We start from the raw sequence: 23,178 nt of genomic DNA, 5'->3' as shown, positions 1-23,178 counted from the left end.
GTTATAAAAGCAGCATATAAAATAGTTTTGTTATTGTTAATTAAAAGAAAAAAAAAGGTTAATTGAAAAAAGCTGAAATAAAATCTAAGTCTTCGATGAAAATGTAAACTTAAACCTAAATGACAATTAGAAAATTATGCTTTGGCAACTAATTTAAATAAAGTTGAAGTGCTAAAACAGAAACTTTTATTTTAAGTTAATAGATATGTTAACAAAAAGGCAAAAAACCACAAAACAAAATGACTAATATTTAAAGTAGAATTAAAATGAAAACATATAATACAAGTTAACTCAAAATATTAAAAATACTATAATAGTATACAAATAATATAAAATAACCCTAATACAAATTTAGATTGTGAGATATGAAGTTGAAATGTTTTATCAAAAACAGAGTGTTGTTATTGTTACTAAAATAAAGCTGAAATGAAATAAAATATAAATATTAGACTGAAATACCTAAATACATTTGTAGATGTGCTAAAATTCCCAAAACTTAAATAAATATTATTTAAAATAAAAAAGGTAAATAATAAGTGACAAAAGCTAAATCTAGAAACACTTAAAATATAACAATAAAAGCCCATTCAAAATATGAATAAATTCTATGTAAAAAAAAATTACATAATATTATGATAAAAATATTACATAATATACTAATATTATGTAAATAATGCCAAAAATATCCCCAATAAAAAGTCTCATTGTGAAATATGTATTACTATACAAATATACATATATATATATATATATAATTAATCAGGCTCAGTTAGTTTAATCTACTGACAGCACCAAAATGAAGCCATAATTCCTGCTTTATGGAGTAATGCAAATTCAAAACACATTCTAACACATTTCTGTCACAATAGGAATTGATGCGTTGTGCGTCACATCATGACAGAAGTGACGTCATTCTCAGATTGGGAGACGTTTATCCCTCAGAATAGGACAGTGCTGAAGTGTGAGTTTGATCAGCTTTTGCTCTCACATGCCTCCACAGCATGCGAGTGTGTGAGCTGTGACATCTTAACTAGCTTGCTGGTATTCCATTAAGTGGATATACTGAGGTCTGAAATGACTCTCGCAGCCGTCTGTGGCACATGTGCTACCATGTGTGTGTGTGAGTGTGTGAGTGTGTGTTTGCCAATGTGAGGCTGTTTGTGGCAGTACTGAGGTGTCTGAGGTGCATTTGTCCGCTTCAAGATCACCCAACACTTGACTGTTTGTGTCCAAACTGAGCCTAAATGCCTCTAACTAATTAAGAGGAGAGCCGATAGTTGGGATTTTACAACGTGAACATATTGTTTTAAAACAAGACATTTTAGTAATACCAATTTGCTCTAAAAACCAAGAGTGATGTTTAAGATCACCTCATTTTTAAGATGTAAAAATTATGAAAATTGTGCGTGTGTGTGTGTGTGTATTTGTTTTTGCTACATTGTAGGGTAGTAAAACCTGAAAGTTTTTTACATTTTTGACAGGGAAAAAATATTAAAAATAGTAAATGATGTTTATCTGAAAGTATAACAATGCAAACAGGTTTTCTGTAAGGGGTAGATTTAGGGTTAGGGTTGGGTTAGGGGATAGAAAATATCATTTGGTCAGTATAAAAGTAATAGAAGTATAGAAAGTCCAAACAATTCCAAGAGACAAACATGAGTGTGTGTGTGTGTGTGTAATGTGAATTTTCATATATTAATACATATTTTAATATATTATTTGTTTGTTTGTTTGTTTATTCAGACATTTTCAGCCTTTTGCTAAGACATTTTAGTGACACTAATTTACCCAAAACACCCACCCAGTTTAAAGTACTGGTGGGTTATATAACTTTAAAAAATGCAAAAATTATATATATTATATATACGTATATTTTATTTTGTAAATGTAATATTTGTTAATACATATTTTAATATATTATTTCTTTCTTTGTTTATTCAGACATTTTAGGGACAATACTTTTCCCAAACACCCCAAAAAAACAAACAAAAAAAAAAAATATATGTATGTATGTATATGTATGTATATGTGTATATGTGTGTGTGTGTGTGTGTGTGTGTATTATATATTAATATTTATTAATACTTATTATATTGTATTATATTTGTTACATTTCAGAGCAAATATAAATACATCCACATAGATTCAAATAAGCTGCATAAAATGTAAAATGCATTATAAATATCTCTGAAAATCATCAAGGCACGATTTACACACTTTTTCATTCAATTAACACAAAAATTTATTTTTAAACATTTTAATTTACATTCACCTAGGCTATATGTATAACTGCATATATTTTACTAAAATATTTTAATATATTTTTGATTCATCACTCAAATCAATCAGGGTTCTGAATTGATTCATGTGAAATTCATAGTTTGAAATGATTACGTTAACTACGTTTTTGTCCTTTTTTAACACATTCACACTAGACATAATCATCAGATTAGTCTAAAAAACCTCACTGAATCATAGCTAAATTTACAATGTTGTTTTTGCCAGTAAAATCATCACAAATAGAGAATATTCAATGCAAACAGGTTTTCTGTAAGGGGTAGATTTAGGGTTAGCATTGGGTTGGTTAGGGGATAGAAAATATTTATATATACATCAATATCTGTTAATAAACGTATTAGTTCATGAAGCCGACTGGTTGACCAAGGTTTGGTTTGCTACTCTGTGTTTCACAGTAAACATAAGCCATATCGAAAAGTTTTGTGGCATTTTTCATTTGTTTTCTTTAGTCAGCTCTCTCTGCCTTTTTAAAAACCAATGTAAATGAATTGTGTGTGACTAAATCAGTTTATTGCTGACAAAGACATGTATTGTAATGGGAACCATGTGAGGTATTCCTCAGATAATCATCTAACAGAAAACAAGATGAAACTGGTTTTATTCAAGGGAAAAAAGGTTATAACTGTAGCAGCCTGACAGTTTTGCCAGTTAAAGTCATTTTTAAGTGTCAGATCAAGTAGAAATAAGCAACTTAAGCTAAGGAGAGGAAACATTATAAAGCTGTTGACAAGATCAGGAGAATCAGCTTTCTGATAGATTTATAAAACATGTTTCAATTTACTCAGTTGGATTACAATATAATCCTTGTCTACAAACATATTTGTCTGTCTCAAAAGTGTCCAGGCCAGGAAAAATGACGAAACTTGACTGGAAACGTCTGGTTCTGTCAGAAACCAAGACACAGACGCAGTTGTGGGCTTCCCTGTGCGTAGTTTTGAAGACAGAGGGAATATATCCACTAACGTCACTGTAAACTCGTGTAGGTGAGATGAAAAGAGGAAATTATAGAATCTAAGTTGTTAAATGCTGGACCTTTTAGTGGAACTGGTGTGGAGAATCTTTCCAGTGATCTTCAGGATGCTGAGGTTTTCATTTTCCGTGTGTGTCAATGTCCAGACAGGAAAGACAGCTGGACAAACAGAATAGTCTTTCAAAATACTTCATGTCATTGCACGAAGTTGGGCTGGAAATAATCAGGCTTGAGAAGACACAGGCTTTATGGTCGAATAAATACATTTCTGGTCAATAACAGCAACAACAACAAAACCGCCAACTGTGGTTGCCAGAATATTACTGTAAGAAGAAGAAGAAGAAGAAGAAATATAGTGACAATGTTATAGGTTGGTCACTGTATATTTTGTAGTTAATAACTGTGTGTCATTTAATTATAGTATAGTAATATACCAAACTAATTAAATTTCTGTTTGTTACTGTAAAATATACTGATAATAATAAAGGTGGTACAATGGAAAATCACATGAATGTCATCAAAATTTGCTTTTCCAACAACCATGGCAGTGTTACACACACAAATTCAATGTTATAAACAATATTTAAATAACAAAACACTCAGATATACAGTTGTGACCAAAATTATTAGAACACCAGATGGATCTGAAAATATTGATCTTTTTTTGCCAGCAAAACATGATTTCATTTCATGATGTTTATGAAACATGCAGAGGGTTGCTCTGAGCACAACAAATATCAGATGAAGTGAGTCGTACTGTTTTTATCCACTTTTCATTTTAATATTTGATATGTCCACCTTTTTCAAGCAATTACAGCAGCACATCTCTCTGGCACAGAGTCAATATATTTCCTGAGAACTTCAACACTAATCTTATCCCATGCCTTCTGCAACTCAAGCCAAAGGCCTTCCTTTGAATGTTCTATAGATCTGTCCAGTTTGTTTTCTAACTCGCCCAAAATTTGCTCGATGGGGTTGAGTTCCAGACTTTGAGGAGTCTGTCCATCATTTTTATATGTATAATATTTGGTAGCACTTTACTTAAACCCTATATGTATAATGCATTTTAATGTATAATGCATTATAATTATTAATAATGTGCGTTGTAATATATTATATCTTGCCGTAAATAATTATAACTGAATTTAAAATGCGTAGTGTAACAATGTTAGTGTTATAATGTATTAACTGTGGTTACAATTACTCATAAGCTTGTACAATGCATTATAAGGTGCATTATAAGGCATAATTAATGCATAAAAACTACTTTCATAATGCATTATACATAAAGGCTTTAAGTAAAGTGTTACCTTATATTTTTAAAGGCAGCTTTTCTCATTTTCATTTAGTTTAATTTTTAACTTGACGTACTAAATAACTCAATCTAAAACTGAAATAAAAATTTATGCAAACTATGTAGACATATTTACTGAATTAATAAATAAATACACGAAGAAAGAAAACTAAATTAAAACTAGCTAACAAATAAAAAAAAGTATTATTAACAAAATTCAACTTTACCCGAAATTAACATGAAAACAACAACAAATATCAGATGAAGTGAGTCGTACTGTTTTTATCCACTTTTCATTTTAATATTTGATATGTCCACCTTTTTCAAGCAATTACAGCAGCACATCTCTCTGGCACAGAGTCAATATATTTCCTGAGAACTTCAACACTAATCTTATCCCATGCCTTCTGCAACTCAAGCCAAAGGCCTTCCTTTGAATGTTCTATAGATCTGTCCAGTTTGTTTTCTAACTCGCCCAAAATTTGCTCGATGGGGTTGAGTTCCAGACTTTGAGGAGTCTGTCCATCATTTTCAGTGTTCCAGCAGATTCCTTCCGTCACAGGTAGTTCCGGAAATAGTTCATTTTAATGGCAAATTCAACAAAAATATTTAACTTAAATATGCCAAAACTTAAATATGCCAAGTGTTCTAATAATTTTGGCCACCACTGTACATAACAAAATTAAGAAAAAAGTAACCTGCAGTGCTCTATAAAAACACATGATTGTTTTTACAGTATTTTACAGTATCTGTTGTTTCTTTGCTTTTTTTTTAAACAAGTGTTTCTTTTTTTATCTTTTATCTTTATTATCCTTCTTATTTTTTTAAAATCTTTTTTATCAACTTGTCATACATTATACAGTAGAGTTACTAACTAAATCTAAACCCATACAAATGTCCTTACTTAATATAAAATAAACTTTAACTGAAATAAAATGTAAAAACTACTTTCATAATGCATTATACATAAAGGCTTTAAGTAAAGTGTTACCTTATATTTTTAAAGGCAGCTTTTCTCATTTTCATTTAGTTTAATTTTTAACTTGACGTACTAAATAACTCAATCTAAAACTGAAATAAAAATTTATGCAAACTATGTAGACATATTTACTGAATTAATAAATAAATACACGAAGAAAGAAAACTAAATTAAAACTAGCTAACAAATAAAAAAAAGTATTATTAACAAAATTCAACTTTACCCGAAATTAACATGAAAACAGAAAATATAAAAATAAAAACTGATTCAAAATATTAATAAAAACTATAATTGTATCCCAATGATGCTAAAATAACAGTGTTGTCCTCCAACCAAAGCTAATTACCATCAGTTAAGACTAGTGAAATGAGTGTCTAAAGTGTAATAAGTGACTTGGCACATAACTATGTCTAGGAGTGTGTTTGCAGTATGCAGTAAACAATGCACTTGTATCATCTAAAAAAAAGTGCTTCTGTAGCCGATTTTTATCATTCAGCCTACAGATGTACCATTTTTACATGATTTGGGGGCAACTGCAAACTGGATATACCTGCATCAGGTAGAGCTGCACAGGTTTGCCCTGACTTGCCCCTGCTACATAACTTCATCCATGATGTCCCAACATGAGCTCCGCACCATGTGCTCGCCCTACAGGCCTGACAGATGAGTGGAGTGAGTGAGGGGTGAGGAATGGGTGATAAGATCATAGTGCTGTTGGTATGGGACAGGTATGAGCATTGCAGCAGTCAGACTGATCCAGAGCAGTTTAAGACCACCCAGCGGCATCAGATCTGTGGCCTAGCAGTAAGCGCACATGCCATAACAAGCCATGGTGCTCGAGTATGTAATTAGTGTTTGAATCTGACTCTCTCTTGAATCTGTTCACCCATTTTTTTTAGTAACATGGTGATATGTGTAAATGATTTATTTGTTTACATTAATTTTTTTTTCTTAATGATTCTATTTCCTAATAATTTTATTTAATTTTTTTGTTTATGGTTTTAAATCTGCACTCTAACAGAACATGACATCTTTCAAGTAAAATGATGATCATTGACCATACATTATTTATTTATTTCAATTTTTATTGTAATTTATTTTATTTTATTCATTTTTCTACTATCTATTTTAAATCAACACAGTGAACCTGACATTTAAATGATGATCATTGACCCTACATTATTTATTTTATTTTTTATTTTATTATATTTTATTTTATTTTGAATCAACGCTCTCAGTGAACCTGACATTTAAATGATGATCATTGACCCTACATGATTATTTTATTTTATTTTATTTTTTATTTTTTATTTTAAATCAACACTCTCAGTGAACCTGACATTTAAATGATGATCATTGACCTTTCATGATTAATTTTAATTTAATTTAATTTAATTTAATTTAATTTAATTTAATTTAATTTAATTTAATTTAAACACACTCAGTAATCCTATATGACCATAGATGTCAGTTTACAAACTTGTTGTTATTGTCATTTATTATTTCATTATTTTATATTTAGTTTTAATAATTTTATGTTAATTATTCTTTATTTTTTTATTTTTTTACATTTGGTGTGCAGATTTTATCTTCACATTCTTTACTGATTTTGCAGTAGTAATCAAAGACAGTACATAATCTCAGCACCTCTGATACACACGAGGCTTACAGAACCAACCTCTCATCTGGTTTTCTGGCTTTACTGCATTCCTAAGAGCCGATGTATGCTATTAAAACTAAATTGACCTGCAATCAGCACCATCCTTCCTAGGTCCCTCATGACATACAGCCCACCACCGTGTGCGAGCTTCCCATCACAAGTCCATGACCACAGTCAGACAGAAGCCGTCTGGATTTTATGAGGCTTAACATTAAAAGATGGCACACCGTTTGATGATATACAATCTACCAGCTGTTAAGAATTGGATACACTCTCCGTTCAGATAGTCAACACGGTTATGTAAGTCTGGTTTGGCCCACTACCGTCTTATTTGGTCAATTTTTCCAAGTCTTATTTACAGCCCAGTAGTCTAATAGCAGGCAGCTGCCATCTGAAGTAGCCAACTTTTTTGCAGACCGTTTTCCAAATAGTTTCATTAACCTTTGTTTTGTTAAGAATATTTATTTTTATGAGGAATGCTTAGCATTGGTTATGACGGAACCAGCGATGGAGGTGTTTGTAGGCTTGTTTGTGTCTCACACACAATAGTTGAATTGTTTTGTGGGATTGTTTGGAAAGGATGGGATGGAAAAGTGTGTGCGTGTGTGTGTGTGTGGCGACTATACAGTTATATATATTTTGCAAACCCTCCCCAGTGAGTCTTTATTCCTTTCTGTGTCCCATGAAGAACTACATGTCCCAAACTGCTTTGCTACACCTGAACCTTGTTAGAATCCATATGTTTCTCAGGGAACAACTGCTGACATTTGTTCAGCACACTAGAACCGCCTGACTGCTGTTTTCTATCAATCTTGGGCGACTGAGGTCTGGCTTGAGTGTCTCTCTCTCTCTTTCTCTCCCTCTCTCTCTCACTCTCTGCTTTCTCCCTCCCTTACTCTTTCTCTTCAGAGTCCTCGGGCCACACACAACTCTACCTGAAGTCGTGCACAGAGAGAGAAGCAGGAAGGTAAGGATATCTAGCATCTGCGGTTATAATGCTCGCTTTTGTTCTGTCTGGATGAGATTATTAGAAATCTGCTTGGTAGATTTTTGGGGCGGACTGAAGAAAAAATGTATTATCATATTGCAGATATTCGGCTTGGTGATGTTTGAGAAGCTTCCATGCATGCATTTGATTCAAAACATTGTGTTAAGTTGTTATAAATATATTTGTACATAAATTATTCATTATTAAAAATGCATGCGCTGATAGAAATATTATGCATGCATTAATTTTTATTTTGTGCATGAACAGAGGGAGATTATGCAGTATTTTCCTTGAATTGTTATTCACAAATACTGTTGCAAAATTGCATGCATGACCCTGATCTAATTTATTCTTCTTTTCTTTTAACTTGAAATATTAATTGATTAGTCAATATTATAAAAAAGTACTCTTGCATTATTCGTCATTTGCAATGCAATAATTCTTTGGCATAGCATGCAAAGACAAAGCGATCTATAGGTATGAGGTAAGGATAAAGTAACTTGAGATAAACTTGGATCTGCACATAAGCAATGTGGGTCTAATTTGCAAAGGGAGGAACGGCTGTCTGGGCCTATTTGCATTCTTGAGGATGAAGTCATCAATTTCCATTAGAAGAATGTCTCTGGGTTTTGTTTATGTCTTAGGTTGACCGTAGAAAGTTCTGTTATTCTTAAACATTTTTTCACATTTTAATATGGCCACTTATGTAACCATATTAACCCCTTCTCTTCTCTTCTCTTCTCTTCTCTTCTCTTTTCTTTTCTTTTCTTTTCTTTTCTTTTCTTTTCTTTTCTTTTCTTTTCTTTTCTTTTCTTTTCTTTTCTTCTCTTCTCTTCTCTTCTCCAGGTTGGATTCGACTGAGTTGTGCAGCCATGTTTGCTCTTGGCTTCTTCCTGTTGGCTGGACTGCTATGTCAGAGTTTGGGTCAATATGATTACTATGACGAATACTACGTCCCCTCCGCACCACTGGAGGGAGTATCGTCTCCTATTTGTGCCCAGGAGTGCGAATGTCCCCTCAACTTCCCCACAGCCATGTACTGCAACGAGCGCAAATTGAAGTTCATCCCTATCGTGCCAAGCGGCATCAAATACCTCTACCTACAGAACAACTTAATTGAGGAGATCAAGGCTGGCGTGTTCGATAATGTCACCGACCTTCGCTGGCTCGTCCTGGACAACAACAACATCACCAGCGACAAGATCCAGGCCGGTACCTTTGATAAACTGAGCAAACTAGAGAAGCTCCTCTTCAGTTATAACAAGCTGACCAAACCCCCTGGCCCTCTTTCAAAGTCTCTGGATGAGTTGAAGTTGATCAGCAACCAGCTGAGCTCGTTCCCTGCTAACACCTTGTCTGGGATGGAAAACCTGACCACCATCCACCTGTCCGAGAACAAGCTGACCACCGAGAGCATCACAGGTGCCTTCAAAGGCCTGAAATCCCTCGTTCTGCTGGATGTGAGCGAGAACAAGCTCAAGAAACTTCCCTCGGGAGTTCCACCTTCGCTTTTGATGCTCTACGCCGATAATAACGACATCGACAGCATCCCTAACGGCTACCTGGCCAAGCTCCCGGTCTTGCAGTACCTGCGTGTCTCTCACAACAAGCTGGTGGACTCTGGAATCCCTGCAGGTGTGTTCAACGTGTCTTCTCTCCTTGAGCTTGACCTGTCTTTTAACAAGCTGAAGTCCATCCCGGAGATCAACGAATCGCTCGAGCACCTGTACCTGCAAGTCAACGGGATAAACAGTAAGTCTTACTCCATTTCCATCTGTTCAAGCTACAGATTTTGCATGGTTTTTACTCCATTTCCACTTCTGTTTCTTCAGAGTTTGACCTGACGAATATCTGCAAGTTCAGCTCTCCGGTCAACTACTCTCGACTGAGGACCCTGCGCTTGGATGGAAACAACATCACACACAGCAGTATGCCAGATGACACGGCTAACTGCCTACGCCAGGCCTCAGAGATCATCTTTGATTAGAGTCACATCTCGCCAGTAGTTTATCAAACAAATTAAGGCTATTGCTCTTAGTAGACACTCTGATTGACATATGCACATCTTTATTCATGATCCTGGCAACCACATCTGGTTACATGCAATATTTTCTCTCTAAAATGTTGATGAACGCATCTGTATGAAAAAATGGACAGCAGTAGTCTGGGATCTTGAAAATCTGGCACATAAAATATCAGTTTTGTACGGTACTGTATAAAGAGTAGTAGTCGAATTAGACAAGATATTCCCATCTAAAGAGAGACAAATTTGTGCAAATAGTGAATAGCCCAGTGTGCACTCTATAAGAAGCTGCACTATATGTCATCTAACTGCATCTTAATATTTCCGCATGTTAAATACCTTATCATTCAAAATTGTAATCATGTTATTATTAAGCCTGCCGGTAAGGAAATTAGATTATTTAGAGTACAAGTTATGGAAAATAACTATCTAATTGTATATAAAATGGCTAAATGTGCAGCAATGTTGAAGGATATCTAGAATTCAACTGAAATTGAAATGCACGCAAAACTGAAAAAAAAAAAAATGCTGGACACTGAGTGAATTTGCTGAGGTTTAGCTAACTGCTAAATCAATCTAAAGTTTTTCTTGTTTTGTTTATTATTTAACTGAGGAATTTCAGTGCTAAAATGTTGTATTAATAGCAAATTAGTATCAGCTTGAATTTCTGAACTCTGCCAACACTTTATATCATATTTTATCTGCATGCAGTTCATCTTATTTTGTAACAGCAATTGTTTTCAATTCTATGGTAAACAACGTTGACATTTTTATGTATTCAATACACCATTTCACATCATCACAATGTTAGTCAAATTATTGAACCGTATGATTACAGTAACTTTGGCAGACTGTTGTAAAAGTTGTAAGTTCCCTGATTTGTTGTTTTATTTTGTTAAAAAACAAATACCAAAGCAGTTTTTTCATCTTTATTTGAATAAACCAGATTTCTTACATGTGTGGAGGGATACTGATGGTATCAATCCTTATAATAAGGTCACATGTAGAAATTAATAGATTAATATTATATGCATTATTCAAATAATATAATACATTTAGCCAAAACTGTTATCTGTTAAATGTGAATAATTTCCTCTCCATTTTATCATCCAAATTCTCTGAAGCATCATCACAGGAAGTATTCAGAAGATATTAGAAGTCATGAAGTCTTATGATTCATAAACATAAGGGCATCAATCTTTGCTACACTAAAAGTAAACCCCAAATAGTTCCCTTTACACACCGGCGAGCTACTCCACTACTCCTCTACTACTGTTTTATTATTTTCGTCTCGGTTGTTGATCTTCCAGCTTGACTCATGTGGATTTCCATTTCTCAGTCCTGCTGTCTGGGATGGAAAGAAACTTGTGGTATGAATCTGTTCTCCATCTTCCTACTTTCTGGCCTCTCAGCCAAACTTATGGATGGACAAAGGTCTATGAGTTTTGCTCTGTTTGAAGCAGAGCCATGATGACAGAACTGCTTCCTGTAGGAAACGTGTTCTATTGATGTCTCTAGCTGAAGTACAGGCTATGGATATAAATATAGTAATTGTAAGATGAAAAGGCTTTTGTATGGAAGAGCTTGTATAAGGTGTTATTTTTGTGGCGCATCCAATGGCGGTGCAATGTAAGAAACTTTATACTGCTGCCAAAGGTAAGAACATATCAAAACATCTTATAATAATTGTGATTTAGTACGGATTATTAAAGTAGTTTTAACAATAAATCCCAGTCTGCGATTCAATTTCCAAACTTTCAAACTATGTACTGAATTTGACAACAAACTAGATGAAGTATGCAGTTGTGTGGAATAAATAGTCCATGGCCAACTACATCTGCAATGTTGACATTGTCCTTTGACTATATGATCTTGTCATGTGATGTTGCCCTACTAGCAAAAACCACAAAAAGATTTACTTAAGTACTAAATAAGTACAATTCAGCAATGCAGAACATACTTCCTGGTACTTACAACACTTAAACTTGAAAAGAGACACTCTTCTAGTTCGACACTATTTTTAATTCAACTATTGGCCTCATGGGATAGCAAAGCATTCACTGGCTGCACATTTCAGAAGCTCAGTGGCTTGGCGGATGCAGAAGGTCATCCGGGTTCGCCTACTGTATCTTGAATACTAAGCAGTCTGACATCCTTCCCATTTGGCATACTGTTTATGCATACTGTGTAGCTGGGTTGTTCTCATATTCAGATGCAGAGCCAGTATTTGCGTTAGCTGTAAACATTCATTCCCTTCCTCAGCTCAGAACAAACCTGGGATGAATCGTAAAATAGCCCAACAGTTGGTCCGTTCTTTCCCTTTACCTCTTCCAACCATCTGCTCCTATCTCTATCCCAAACCACACCTTTATGTCAGGCACGTCAAAAGTTAACTACAGATCTTTCTGCACAAGTCTGAGCTAGCACTAAAAATGAGTGTTTTATTTAAAACAGTAGAGTTGCAGGCAGACAACCCAGCCTTCCAGAGGAATGGAGGGTCTGGGGTGACCATGTGATAGTTAGACAGAAAGACACTGTGGGAGTTCTTTTGTCCATGTGTTAGAAACAGATGATGGATAGACAGTTCTGGCTTTTCGTTTGAAATATCTTTACCACTTTATAGCAGCCTGGGCATTTAAGTTCACCACAAGCTGATTTTGCAGGACCAAACACACACACAAAAAAAACTTTTGATGTTGATGACCAGATGTTGATGATGAAATGCAGTTTTCTGTCTCCTCACCCACAGTCTTTCGAAGCCCTTTTGACTTTATTCTGTGGAGCACAAAAGGAGTTCATTTGTAGTATAGCATAGAATGAAAAATCAAAGCTTATAAGTTTCTGGAGCTTGGCAGACCCTGCTCCTTTCACATCATTGCATGGATGATAGCAGGGTCTTGGTTAAATACATTGATTGTTGATTGGATAGAGGCAGATCTGAATGTGAGCTTGCAGGCGATTGTAAGGAAGGGGCAGGTTTGGAGAAGTCAGACAGAGAGAAGTCTCTTTTTTTGTTGGAAGACTAAGTTATGACATCTTTTATTTAATATCACAAGCTAAACATATGGTGAATTTCCATTGCTTTGTTTTGTGTTTCATGCGAGAAAGTCAGTCATCTGAAACAACATGATGACATTTTTATTTTCAAATGAATTATTCCATAACCTAACCTAAGTGCATTGATAGGACACTGTAATGTTGCTGTAACAAAAGTGAATGTTGCCATGTCATGTGTTTTGTGTGAGTGTGCTTGTCAGCTGTGCAATTGAGGCCTTGCTAGAAAACCAGAGTCTGTTATTCAGCATCTACTCGAAACTGGATAGACTTAGTGGGGAAAGAGACCATTGTGATGTTTATTAGCTCGTCCTCCTACAGCTGATCTCTTGAGAGAGAGGCCACAAGAGTTTCCTGTTGTTGTTTAGAATAGGACCGTTGTGCTGCACTGTCATGCTATGTGAGAACACAAAAAAGGCTTGCAAAGGTTCCCTGAGGGGATAAAATCTGTTTATTTGATACATGTGATATTGTCAGAACATTATAAACTTGATTTGTGTGGCTCTGGACAGAGAAATGTTGGGAATTTTTCTTTGAAGTCGACATGAAATGGAAATTTCCCCTATCTATCTAAATGCATCTTAATGTTCTTAATGGTTTTAATTAAACATTTCATAATTTGTCATGTTTCAGTGAAATGACAGACTCTTCTCAAACTTATTCAATCTTTTAGTCTGCCAAACCCCCAACATTTTTACAATTGACTGCAAGCTTTCATTCAGATCTGGCACCTAACAGATCTGCCACTCCAATCAACATTTATGGGTTCCACCATAATTTTTTTTTCCTTTTATGATAATCGCAGCTCAACATAAGAATGTTGGAAGTTGCTTAATATCTGTAAAGTGTAAAGTAAAGTAGTGAGCAATGTTTTGGTGGCTCTTTTACGTCATAAGATCCAGACCCTGATCAATCCAGTTTGTGATTGAATCATTCAGACTGGTTTTGTGAACCGGTTCTTGAATGATGAGTTAGATAAGACTATGCTGGTGTAAATACGTCTTTTGTGGACCTCTTTGGGCATGGCCAAACATCTGGAGATCTGACAGGGCATGTGTGCTTTGTAAAGTGAGATTGTGTGAGATTTGATGGTCCCAAACCGCCTCTGCTCACTCTAGCCCTCCGGCCATTCCTCACGCTAGCCCCCAGCTTTTGCTCACTCTAGGCCGCCGCCGCCGCTCACTCAAGGCCATGAGCTTTGTAAAAATCTACGTGTTTCAGAAAGGCGGGGCATAGAGGAGAAACAATAATGTACAGTATGTGGAAAATAATGTGTTTTTTGAACCTTAAACCGCATAACACATTTCATTACACCAAATACACAAAATAATGTTCTTTTTAGCAGCATCATATGACCCCTTTAAAGGGCAGTTCACCCAAAAATGAAAATTCTTTCATTATTTACATGTATGCATCATGGTACTTTCATGAACATGCGTTGACTAACATGGAAGAGAAGAAATTGTTGAATAAAGTCGTTATTTTTGTTTTTCTTTGCGTGCAAAAAGTATTCTCGTAGCTTCATAAAATTATGATTGAACCACTGATGTCACATGGACTATTTTAACAATGTCCTTACTATCTTTCTGGGCCTTGAACATGTCAGTTGTGTTGTTGTCTATGCAGGGTCAGAAAGCTCTCAGATTTCATCAAAAATATCTTAAATTGTGTTCCAAAGATGAATGAAGGTCTTACGGGTTTGGAACGATATGAGGGTGAGTAATTAATGATTTTTGGGTGAACTATTCCTTTAAGATCAGAAATCATGAATCCTCTTTTATTCCAGACAATAGCATCCTTTCAACAGGATAAAGATTTGCTCCTTTTCAGTTGCGCAATGGGACTTTAATCAGTGCCCTACCCAATTCAAAGACCTTCTATATCCCACTTTCCTCTTCTACATCTTGAAATGTCTACAACAGGATCCAGATGTTGAAACAGATGTTGCCTGGTTACTACCCACTGCCTTTTCATTCATTGTGAAGCTATGTGCAACTTAAGGAGAGAGAGGGACCTGCTGGGATATGGTAAGAGTGCAGGATTAACTCTCTAACATCACTGTACCTTTCACCAGTTTTTGCATTCCAGCTTAATTCTACCTTTCACGGGTTGGGACTAGTCTCCATCAGTGCAAAAGGACAGCCAGATGATGTGCATTACCTGAGGGGGCGGCCTAGTTTAACAGGGTGTAAAAGATTCCTCAAAGTCATGAAGGATGGAGATGAGATATGTCCATCGAAAAGAAAGAGTTAAATGTCTCGAAGCCACCTGCAACTGTTTGGAGGGTGTCATATTTGCCAGTGGCCCCCACCTCCCGAGGCTCCACAGACCCTCACTGCACAAAGAAAAGAGTAAGAAAATAGAGAAAAAAGTGCTGTGCTAGCAATAAGTAACCAATGCATGTTTGCGGAAAGACAACTCTACACGTATCTTTCGAACTTCTACACACCCTCTTAATCAAGCTCACCAGCTGATGTCAAAGGTTTGGCCTTGGGGAAGTTACACTACCAACAATAGTAATTTAATAAGGCTGTGTCTTCTGATGCATGTCCGGGCCAGAAAGAAAGTGGGAGAAACTGCAGGCTGGACTCAAACTGGAGAGGAGAGCAGGCGGACCAAGAGATTGACTGCAACCGCAAAACCAGAACCAGACACTTCGCCTCCACCTGCACAAAACAAAATCAGCTCTATGACTGAGATGAGCAGGTAATATTTTTCATTTCTTTGTACTTTATGTGGTGGTGATGCAATAAGGAAGTGGGTGGTGGGTGTGGGGGTTCATGGTTTTTCTGTAGTTGAGTATTGAGATATTTTAAACGCCACTTCCTTGTATTTTCCGTATACTTTCTACTTTCTTTGTATAAGATAATACATTTTGTATTTTAATTGTAATTGGAAAAAAAATATTGAATCGTAATAGCTAGCAACAGGATCATGAACTTGAAATGTGTATGTATTACGTATGTACTGGCATCTAATTAATACCATGGTATAGATCAAAATACTATGGTATGACCATATCACCCCTGTACCATGGTACCAGGACAGTTTGATTTTAAAGGAAAGTCCTAGATTTTTCTTGTGTAAGCAGCGGAGGAGGTGTGTTATAATGTGCAATTAATTATTTCAACTTCAATTAGTTTATCTTTTTGTAAAGCTAGCATTAATGGATGCGCTCTAAATGTAAATTCTACTGATGATAGAACTAATGCAGCTTTTTGATGTTGGCTAAAACAATTAGATGATACAGAACATTTCATTAGAGGTTTCTGTTCAAATCATGTTTCTTAGAAGCATAAAGATGTGAAATTGGACAGTGGACATTTGGACGGCACACTAGCCACAGAGCTAGAGCCAAATGTGGAACGGTGTGTAATTAACATAACTGGCTGAGACACAATGCCCCAAACAGGAAATTAAACCTCTTTGAGAGCATGTGTTTTCTTTTAGGTGAAGCATAAAATTTGTGTTGACTATGTTGTCATTTCTCAGTCATAGTTTCCCCCCCCACCTATGATGGATTTTATCCTTGTTGCATTTCATTTTGATGATCAACTTCTGTTCTTTTCCATTCAAAGATGCTGGTATATTAAGTATTTTGCTATTAAAGATATTAATTAACCACAAAGACCTAGCATTCAAATATTGTTTACCAGTCTCAGAGTTAAAAATGTTTAGATGTCTTGTGAGGTTTCATGAAGATACCTGCAAAAACATAACAATTAGCATTAGCACTTAGCACTGAGCAGTTTGGACTGTTCTGATCATAACCAATAGATGTGACTATTTAATCCCTGACTTGCTGCTCTCACGCAAGTTAGGACAGTCCACCTACCTGGGTGACTAGAAAATCCAGTCTGAAATCTGTAAGCCATGTCTAGTCTCACAGGTGCGGATATTAGAAAAGTTGGCACCAGCTATGATCTGGGGCTTTTGTCGCAGACTAGTCGTAAACACAATAGGGTGACAAGGTTTAGTCTTGTGTAATCTTGGTCTCAGAGACTTATAGAGGAGCAAGTCTTTAATATTTTCCCCTGTTGACACTATTAGATGTATATAAATATTGCATAGTTTGTCTGCATGTATTGAAGCCATCATTGGAATAAACAGATATCCAAGATACAGAGTATTTTAATAGGCCTAAACCTCCTACAGCTAGATGCTAATTGCTGCCCTGAAAATGACCTCTTGTCATGTCCTGTATTTCGGAGCCTAATGCTCTTAGTTGCCGATTTAGTGTTGCAGACCTCGACACAGACGTATTCCGCGTTTAGAGCACTTTTCGGTTCCTGTGAATAATAGGTTTTGAATTCTGTAACTGGATTAGGTTGGTGTTTGTACGCTCTGCCCTTTAGACCACTGGTTCTAACGTAGAGCAGCACCATCCTTGACACGAGATGCTGGATAATAGACTGGATTACTAATGGTCGTAGATTTCGACTGGAGGAGCCCATTACAGGGGATTACAATGACAGAGTAAGTAGTTGTTGTCGTCAGCGGAATTGAGAGCAAGTAATGACACAACACAATCAATGCTTGGCAGTCAAACAAAGACACCATACAGTATGTGGCTACCTGTGCCGACTTCAAATCAGCCTCTAAATCCAGACTAGTGCTCCCGTGGGGACAGAAATTTCAGCACATGATTTTTGGCAATTGTACACATTAAATAACAAACATGCAGACTTTTCTCATTACTCATTTTGCAACTGTAAGCATCGCCAAAAATAAAGCAGATCAATTGTCATTTACCAGTCAAGCTGAGAGGAAATGCATAGATAGATAGATAGATAGATAGATAGATAGATAGATCAACTCTGATTCATCAACTTAGTGGTCTGATTGAGACATTTGTTTACTCAAAGACAGGTGTTGTTTTGAGGGGTGATGAAGAAAAGGATGAAGCATGGTATATAGGCCTGTATTAGCCTAATTATAACTGGGCCATGGCCCATGTCTTCTTTTGACCAACACGCTGGTTTAAGCATTGTCCATCCCCACAGGATTATGACTCTTGATCTCAAGAGGCTATGATTGGCTAAGGCTGTGTCCAGTGTGTCCGTCTGTGAAGGGATCATGAGATGCCATTGACACTACAAATAGGGGCAGGAAAGGGCAAAGTAGTTCAGAGTTGAGGCATCTGTACCCACAGCAAGAGATACAGTAGCAGAGCCCCAAGAAGTCAAAGGTAAGACTCTAGCATTTGTGCAATGGTAATGTGCAGTTAATTTTATTTTATTTTTTTGGCAAAGACAGTGCCCACTTCTTCCATACCAATAGAAAGCCTCCAGAACTACATACTGTGAGCTAGGAGCCATTTTTCTGCTTTGATCTCCATGGCTTTGTATTTAATTTGTCTTGCAGAAGTGCACGGTGATGAGTATTCATTTATGGCACTAAAGTTTTCAGCTGTATTTTGATGCATTTATCCACTGAACAGGTTCTGCAAAGCCAGTATGGAGGTCATGATTTAAAAGGCTTTTCTTACTTTGAGAGATCTTAACAGGTGAAGCTGGCTCCACCTGATCTGATCACTCGGTACCCAGGGCTTCCCTTTGATCCCTTCTGGTTTAGTGTGAGACTGCTGCCCATAGAAAATGATCTCCAGACAGTCACTTGGAGCTCAGGACCAAAAATGTAAACCAGATGAGACATATTATTTCTTGCATACACACTTGACAAAGCTCAAACTTGCATATGACAGATAGGAATTTTTTTGTATGTATGTGTCCCTATTGTAACATGACGGCCAGGTCTTGTTAAAAACCATGCTGTGTTCAACCCGATTTCACAGCAATTTATACATATTTTACAAGGTGGCTAATTTGTATGAATTCGTATGACCTGGCTCGTACAAATTCAGACATTTTGTGAAAAATTTTACATATTTTACAAGGTGCCCAATTTGTAGGAATTTGTACGAAAGACCACTCCTAACCCCAACTCTAAACCTACCAGTGGGGTCGTACGAAATCGTACGAATTAGCTACCTCATAAAATATGTACGAATTGGTCGTGAGATAGCATTGCTATGTTTGGTATATCTTCTTGTATTCAGAAATAGAACATATCTGAACCCTTATGTTTGCCAGAGTCCAAGATGTAACTTCTGAATGGAGATGAAAAAAGTCTAAAGTCAATTAAGGTTGACCTGGCAGCATATTCTGAGTTTAAGAGGATTACTACTTAGAAGATGAAGACACAGGGAAAGATAATCTTAACTAGAGGATGTTCCTAATTTTTTGTCAATGAGTTTATCCACTCAGAGAACCTGAGGTAATGTAGGGTGGATCTATAGATATTCTTAGTATGGGGGACAAACATTGTTCCAGGCCCTGTAACAACTCTTTATCTCTAAGAGTTATATGGTTTTAATATTGTTAACAGCTGTTTTTGTTTCTTCTCTGTTTCTATCAGTTTTCAGGTTAAACCTAACCATGGAGTGGCTCATGGTTGCATTTGTAACCCTACTTCTGGCTGGCCAAGTCAGCTCTGAAGAAATTCCGTATGAGCACCTTATGTCTCAGATCCAGGCATGTCCTAAAGAGTGCCGCTGCCCTCCAAGTTTCCCTAATGCTGTTTACTGTGACAATACGGGTCTGAAACGCATACCTGTCATCCCTCCCTACACGTGGTACCTGTACCTTCAGAACAACCTGATTGATGTCCTGTCAGCTAACGCTCTGCGCAATGCCACACAACTAAGGTGGATCAACCTGAACCGTAACAAAATCACAAGCGAAGGCCTGGAGGCAGATGCTCTAAAGGCTATGTCTAACCTTGTACATCTCTACATGGAAGACAATTTGCTTTCTTCCATTCCATCTTCTCTGCCTGCCAAATTACAGCAGTTACGGCTCTCCCGAAACAGAATCTCAAATATCCCACCCGGTGTTTTCTCTGGAATGGACCATCTCACCTTGCTGGATCTGCAAGGCAACAAGCTACAGGATGATGCAGTAACTGAGGTCAGTCTGAAAGGCCTCAACAACTTGATCCAGATCAATTTAGCAAAGAATCAGCTAAATACCATGCCCCTTGGCCTACCACCCACAACCACACAGATCTTTTTGGACAGCAACAACATTGAAAAGATTCCGGCTGAATACTTCAAGGGTCTTCCCAAAGTGGTGTCTCTCAGGCTCAACCGCAATAAGCTGGCTAATGGAGGTATCCCAAAAAATGTGTTTAATCTTTCCAGCATCCTGGATCTACAGCTTTCTCACAACCAGCTCACAGAGATACCCGTTATCTCTTCTGGACTGGAGCACCTGCATCTGGATCACAATAAGATCAAGAGTAAGTTCAAGATCAAAGTTCTGAACATGCACTATTGTACATATTGACTTCCTTTGTATTTTTGGCAAAATCCTTTAGTAATTAGTTAAAGACAGGCCCCAAAGTATCTCTGTTCATACTGTTGCCCGTATGGTCACATTATTGTTCTATCCAAAGCATATGACTTCATTTCTACCATTAAATAAGCAATATAGTAAATTTTAGTAAATAAGTTTCCTTAAGAAGCAACTTCATAAGCAAAACACCACGTTATTGACTGTTATTGTAATAAGTTATTGACTGACTGGGCTGCAAGGAAGCCGTCTTAAGGCTCTGGTAAACTTAATTTTCCACATTCTGCTCCATCTTGCATGCAGCCGTGTCCGGATCCTCCTGATAAGAAAAATTATTGTACACGGAAAGTGCGAAGTATACTTTGGACTTTAAACTTTGGATGCACGTCTATGACTTTATCAGTAAGATGTGTATTTTTTTTCTCTTTAATTTCCATAGGTGTGAATAGCTCTGACATCTGTCCACCTGATGCACTCCATGACTACCTGGATGAGAAGAGTCCACGTCTCCGTTACCTTCGCCTTGATGGTAATGAGATCAAACCCCCTATTCCACGAGAGCTGATGATGTGTTTCCGTCTCCTCAGGGCTATTGTCATATAAAGATGCCACGCCATCTAGATACTCCTGTCCATTTAATATACCAGACCTGAAAATGTATGGAAACTAAAACACATGAAAAGGGTCCAAAAAAGGACTATCTATTTGCAAAGTCAGAAAATAAATATAAAAATATGTACACTGCTGAAAAGACTAGTTAAGACTAGAATGAATTTCAATGTGGGTCCAGTTTCACTTATGCTGGTCTAGTTCTGGACTAGCTAGTGAAGCGAATCTGATAAAGCTTTTGACCAAGAAAGCCCTGCTAAATAAGCTCGTTGAGATTGCTGGTGGGGATTCCAGTATCCAAAATATGACATTCAGACGGTCTCCTATTTTGGTCTTTTCAGGAGGGTAGAAATTCACAAGACTGGTTCACATATGCATTTGTAGATGGTTTCTCATGACTGTATTGTAAAACCACTGTGCCTTAATTTCATACATATGAAAAACTAGCAGGCCTGATTTGTGGAAAACACCATTATCTGTTAAATGTTCTGTATAATGAAGAGAGCTCCAAAACAATTTTCTAATTTGCAAGTAATGTAATTTCCCCATCCTGTGCAGAAGGAAAAAAAAACAAATGCATCTCAGTAGGTGTAGCATTACCCAAAAACTTACCTCACCACACCGTTCTGGAGTGCTTTTGGACAGAAGAGTTGTGGTCTGATTATGGATCCAAATTTTTGGTAGTGAACTGAGTACATAGGGTGGTTTGTTTGACTTTATTGAATGCATGGTTACTCTTAGTAACAACAGCACCAAGAGAAGATTAACTTCCAATTGTTTCTTGCCTCTGTTATAGCGATTGACATGTACTGACCTGTAATATTTTTTTAAAGTACTTTTTAATATCTCTTTACATCTTTGTACAATCAATATTTCAATATTCAATCAATATTTAGTGTGGCATTAATATTGAGAGAAGCAGCCATTTTAGGACAGAAAGATGTACTGTTTTAATAATTAATGTGTAAATAGAGTTTCAATTTAGCAGTTGACAACGGTACTGCCAGTGAACCTTCTAGACTGATTTTAAAATGTATTTTTCTCTAGAGTATAAAAATAATGTGAATATTCTTTTTCAACGCGCATATGTGATTATTGTTTTTCATGTTTTCATTTACCACTGCAAACTGTGAGAACCATTAGGATTGTCAGATGGAAAACATAAAATGAAAAAAACTTTTGTTTGGTGTTCTTGATTAAACTGGTTTCAATCGTCTCTGCATTGTCACTGATTCAATTGTCAAAGTAGAGTAGCCAAGCAGGTAACCTCGTTATAAAGGAATTTTTATATATCCACAAGCAATGTATTCTTCTACAATAATGTAACTTGTGGTTAGACTTGTGATTTATTTTAATTACCACTCAGTTGTAGCTTTTGCTAAACATTCGGTTCCAGCAAAAGCAATTCCCGTCTATTAAGTCGGTTTGTTTAAGATTTTCAGATGTATTGCAAAACTTCTCATGAGAATGTGGTGTATGAGAAATACTGCCAGCACGTCTTTATGGTCCAAGAGCTTTGTGGTTACAAAAACCTTTTAAAACAAAACAGTGTGCAACTGAAGACTCTAGAACACTTTAAATATTTATACACATCTGACAAAGAGAAAGAGCAACAGTGAGTGTACAGTACCTGGGTATCAATTGAAACAATAGCTTCATTTATTCTGCAATGCCTGATGCATATATTTTTGGTTGCATCAGTTATGCTGACTTTAGACATGACTGGCTGTGTTACATTAAGTCCTCCACCACACAATGCAGGGCTGTGCAGCTTAAATTGATTGTGCAAGTAAATGGATTTCCTTGGCACTATCCAGTGGGTTTGTACGGATATTGATGCAATGTATGGTCCAGCTAAGGAACTTTCTGGTGCATTTGGTGTCCCTTAAAGGGGTCATATGATGCGATTTCAATTTTTCCTTTCTCTTTGAAGTGTTACAAGCTCTTGGTG

General features: G+C 36.4%; 2 protein-coding genes across 4 annotated transcripts; both read left to right on the top strand.

The window, feature by feature from the left end:
- Nucleotides 1-8,021: 8,021 nt before the first annotated feature.
- lum (lumican) lies at nt 8,022-11,014 on the top strand. Its single transcript, XM_016535001.1, has 3 exons — nt 8,022-8,168; nt 9,036-9,941; nt 10,022-11,014. The coding sequence occupies exons 2-3, from the start codon at nt 9,062-9,064 to the stop codon at nt 10,174-10,176; spliced, it is 1,035 nt and encodes a 344-aa protein (XP_016390487.1). The 5' UTR covers nt 8,022-8,168; nt 9,036-9,061; the 3' UTR covers nt 10,177-11,014.
- Nucleotides 11,015-15,724: 4,710 nt separating this feature from the next.
- On the top strand, nt 15,725-22,427 carry LOC107725681 (keratocan-like). 3 transcript variants are annotated; one of them, XM_016535043.1, is made up of 3 exons: nt 15,725-15,972; nt 19,691-20,565; nt 21,058-22,427. In XM_016535043.1, exons 1-3 carry the CDS (start codon nt 15,740-15,742, stop codon nt 21,219-21,221), a joined length of 1,272 nt encoding a protein of 423 aa, XP_016390529.1. In that variant the 5' UTR covers nt 15,725-15,739; the 3' UTR covers nt 21,222-22,427. The 3 variants fall into 3 exon arrangements, with proteins under 3 accessions (XP_016390529.1, XP_016390530.1, XP_016390531.1); XM_016535044.1 differs by lacking the exon at nt 15,725-15,972 and adding an exon at nt 18,380-18,454; XM_016535045.1 differs by lacking the exon at nt 15,725-15,972 and adding an exon at nt 18,411-18,454 and having other exon boundaries at nt 19,684-20,565.
- The last annotated feature ends 751 nt before the right edge of the window (nt 22,428-23,178 follow it).

Source organism: Sinocyclocheilus rhinocerous, unplaced genomic scaffold (genome assembly GCF_001515625.1).
Source record: "Sinocyclocheilus rhinocerous isolate Xijiao unplaced genomic scaffold, SAMN03320098_v1.1 scaffold153, whole genome shotgun sequence".
Taxonomy (NCBI): Eukaryota; Metazoa; Chordata; class Actinopteri; order Cypriniformes; family Cyprinidae; genus Sinocyclocheilus; species Sinocyclocheilus rhinocerous.
This window is presented reverse-complemented; position numbering and strand designations above follow the sequence as displayed.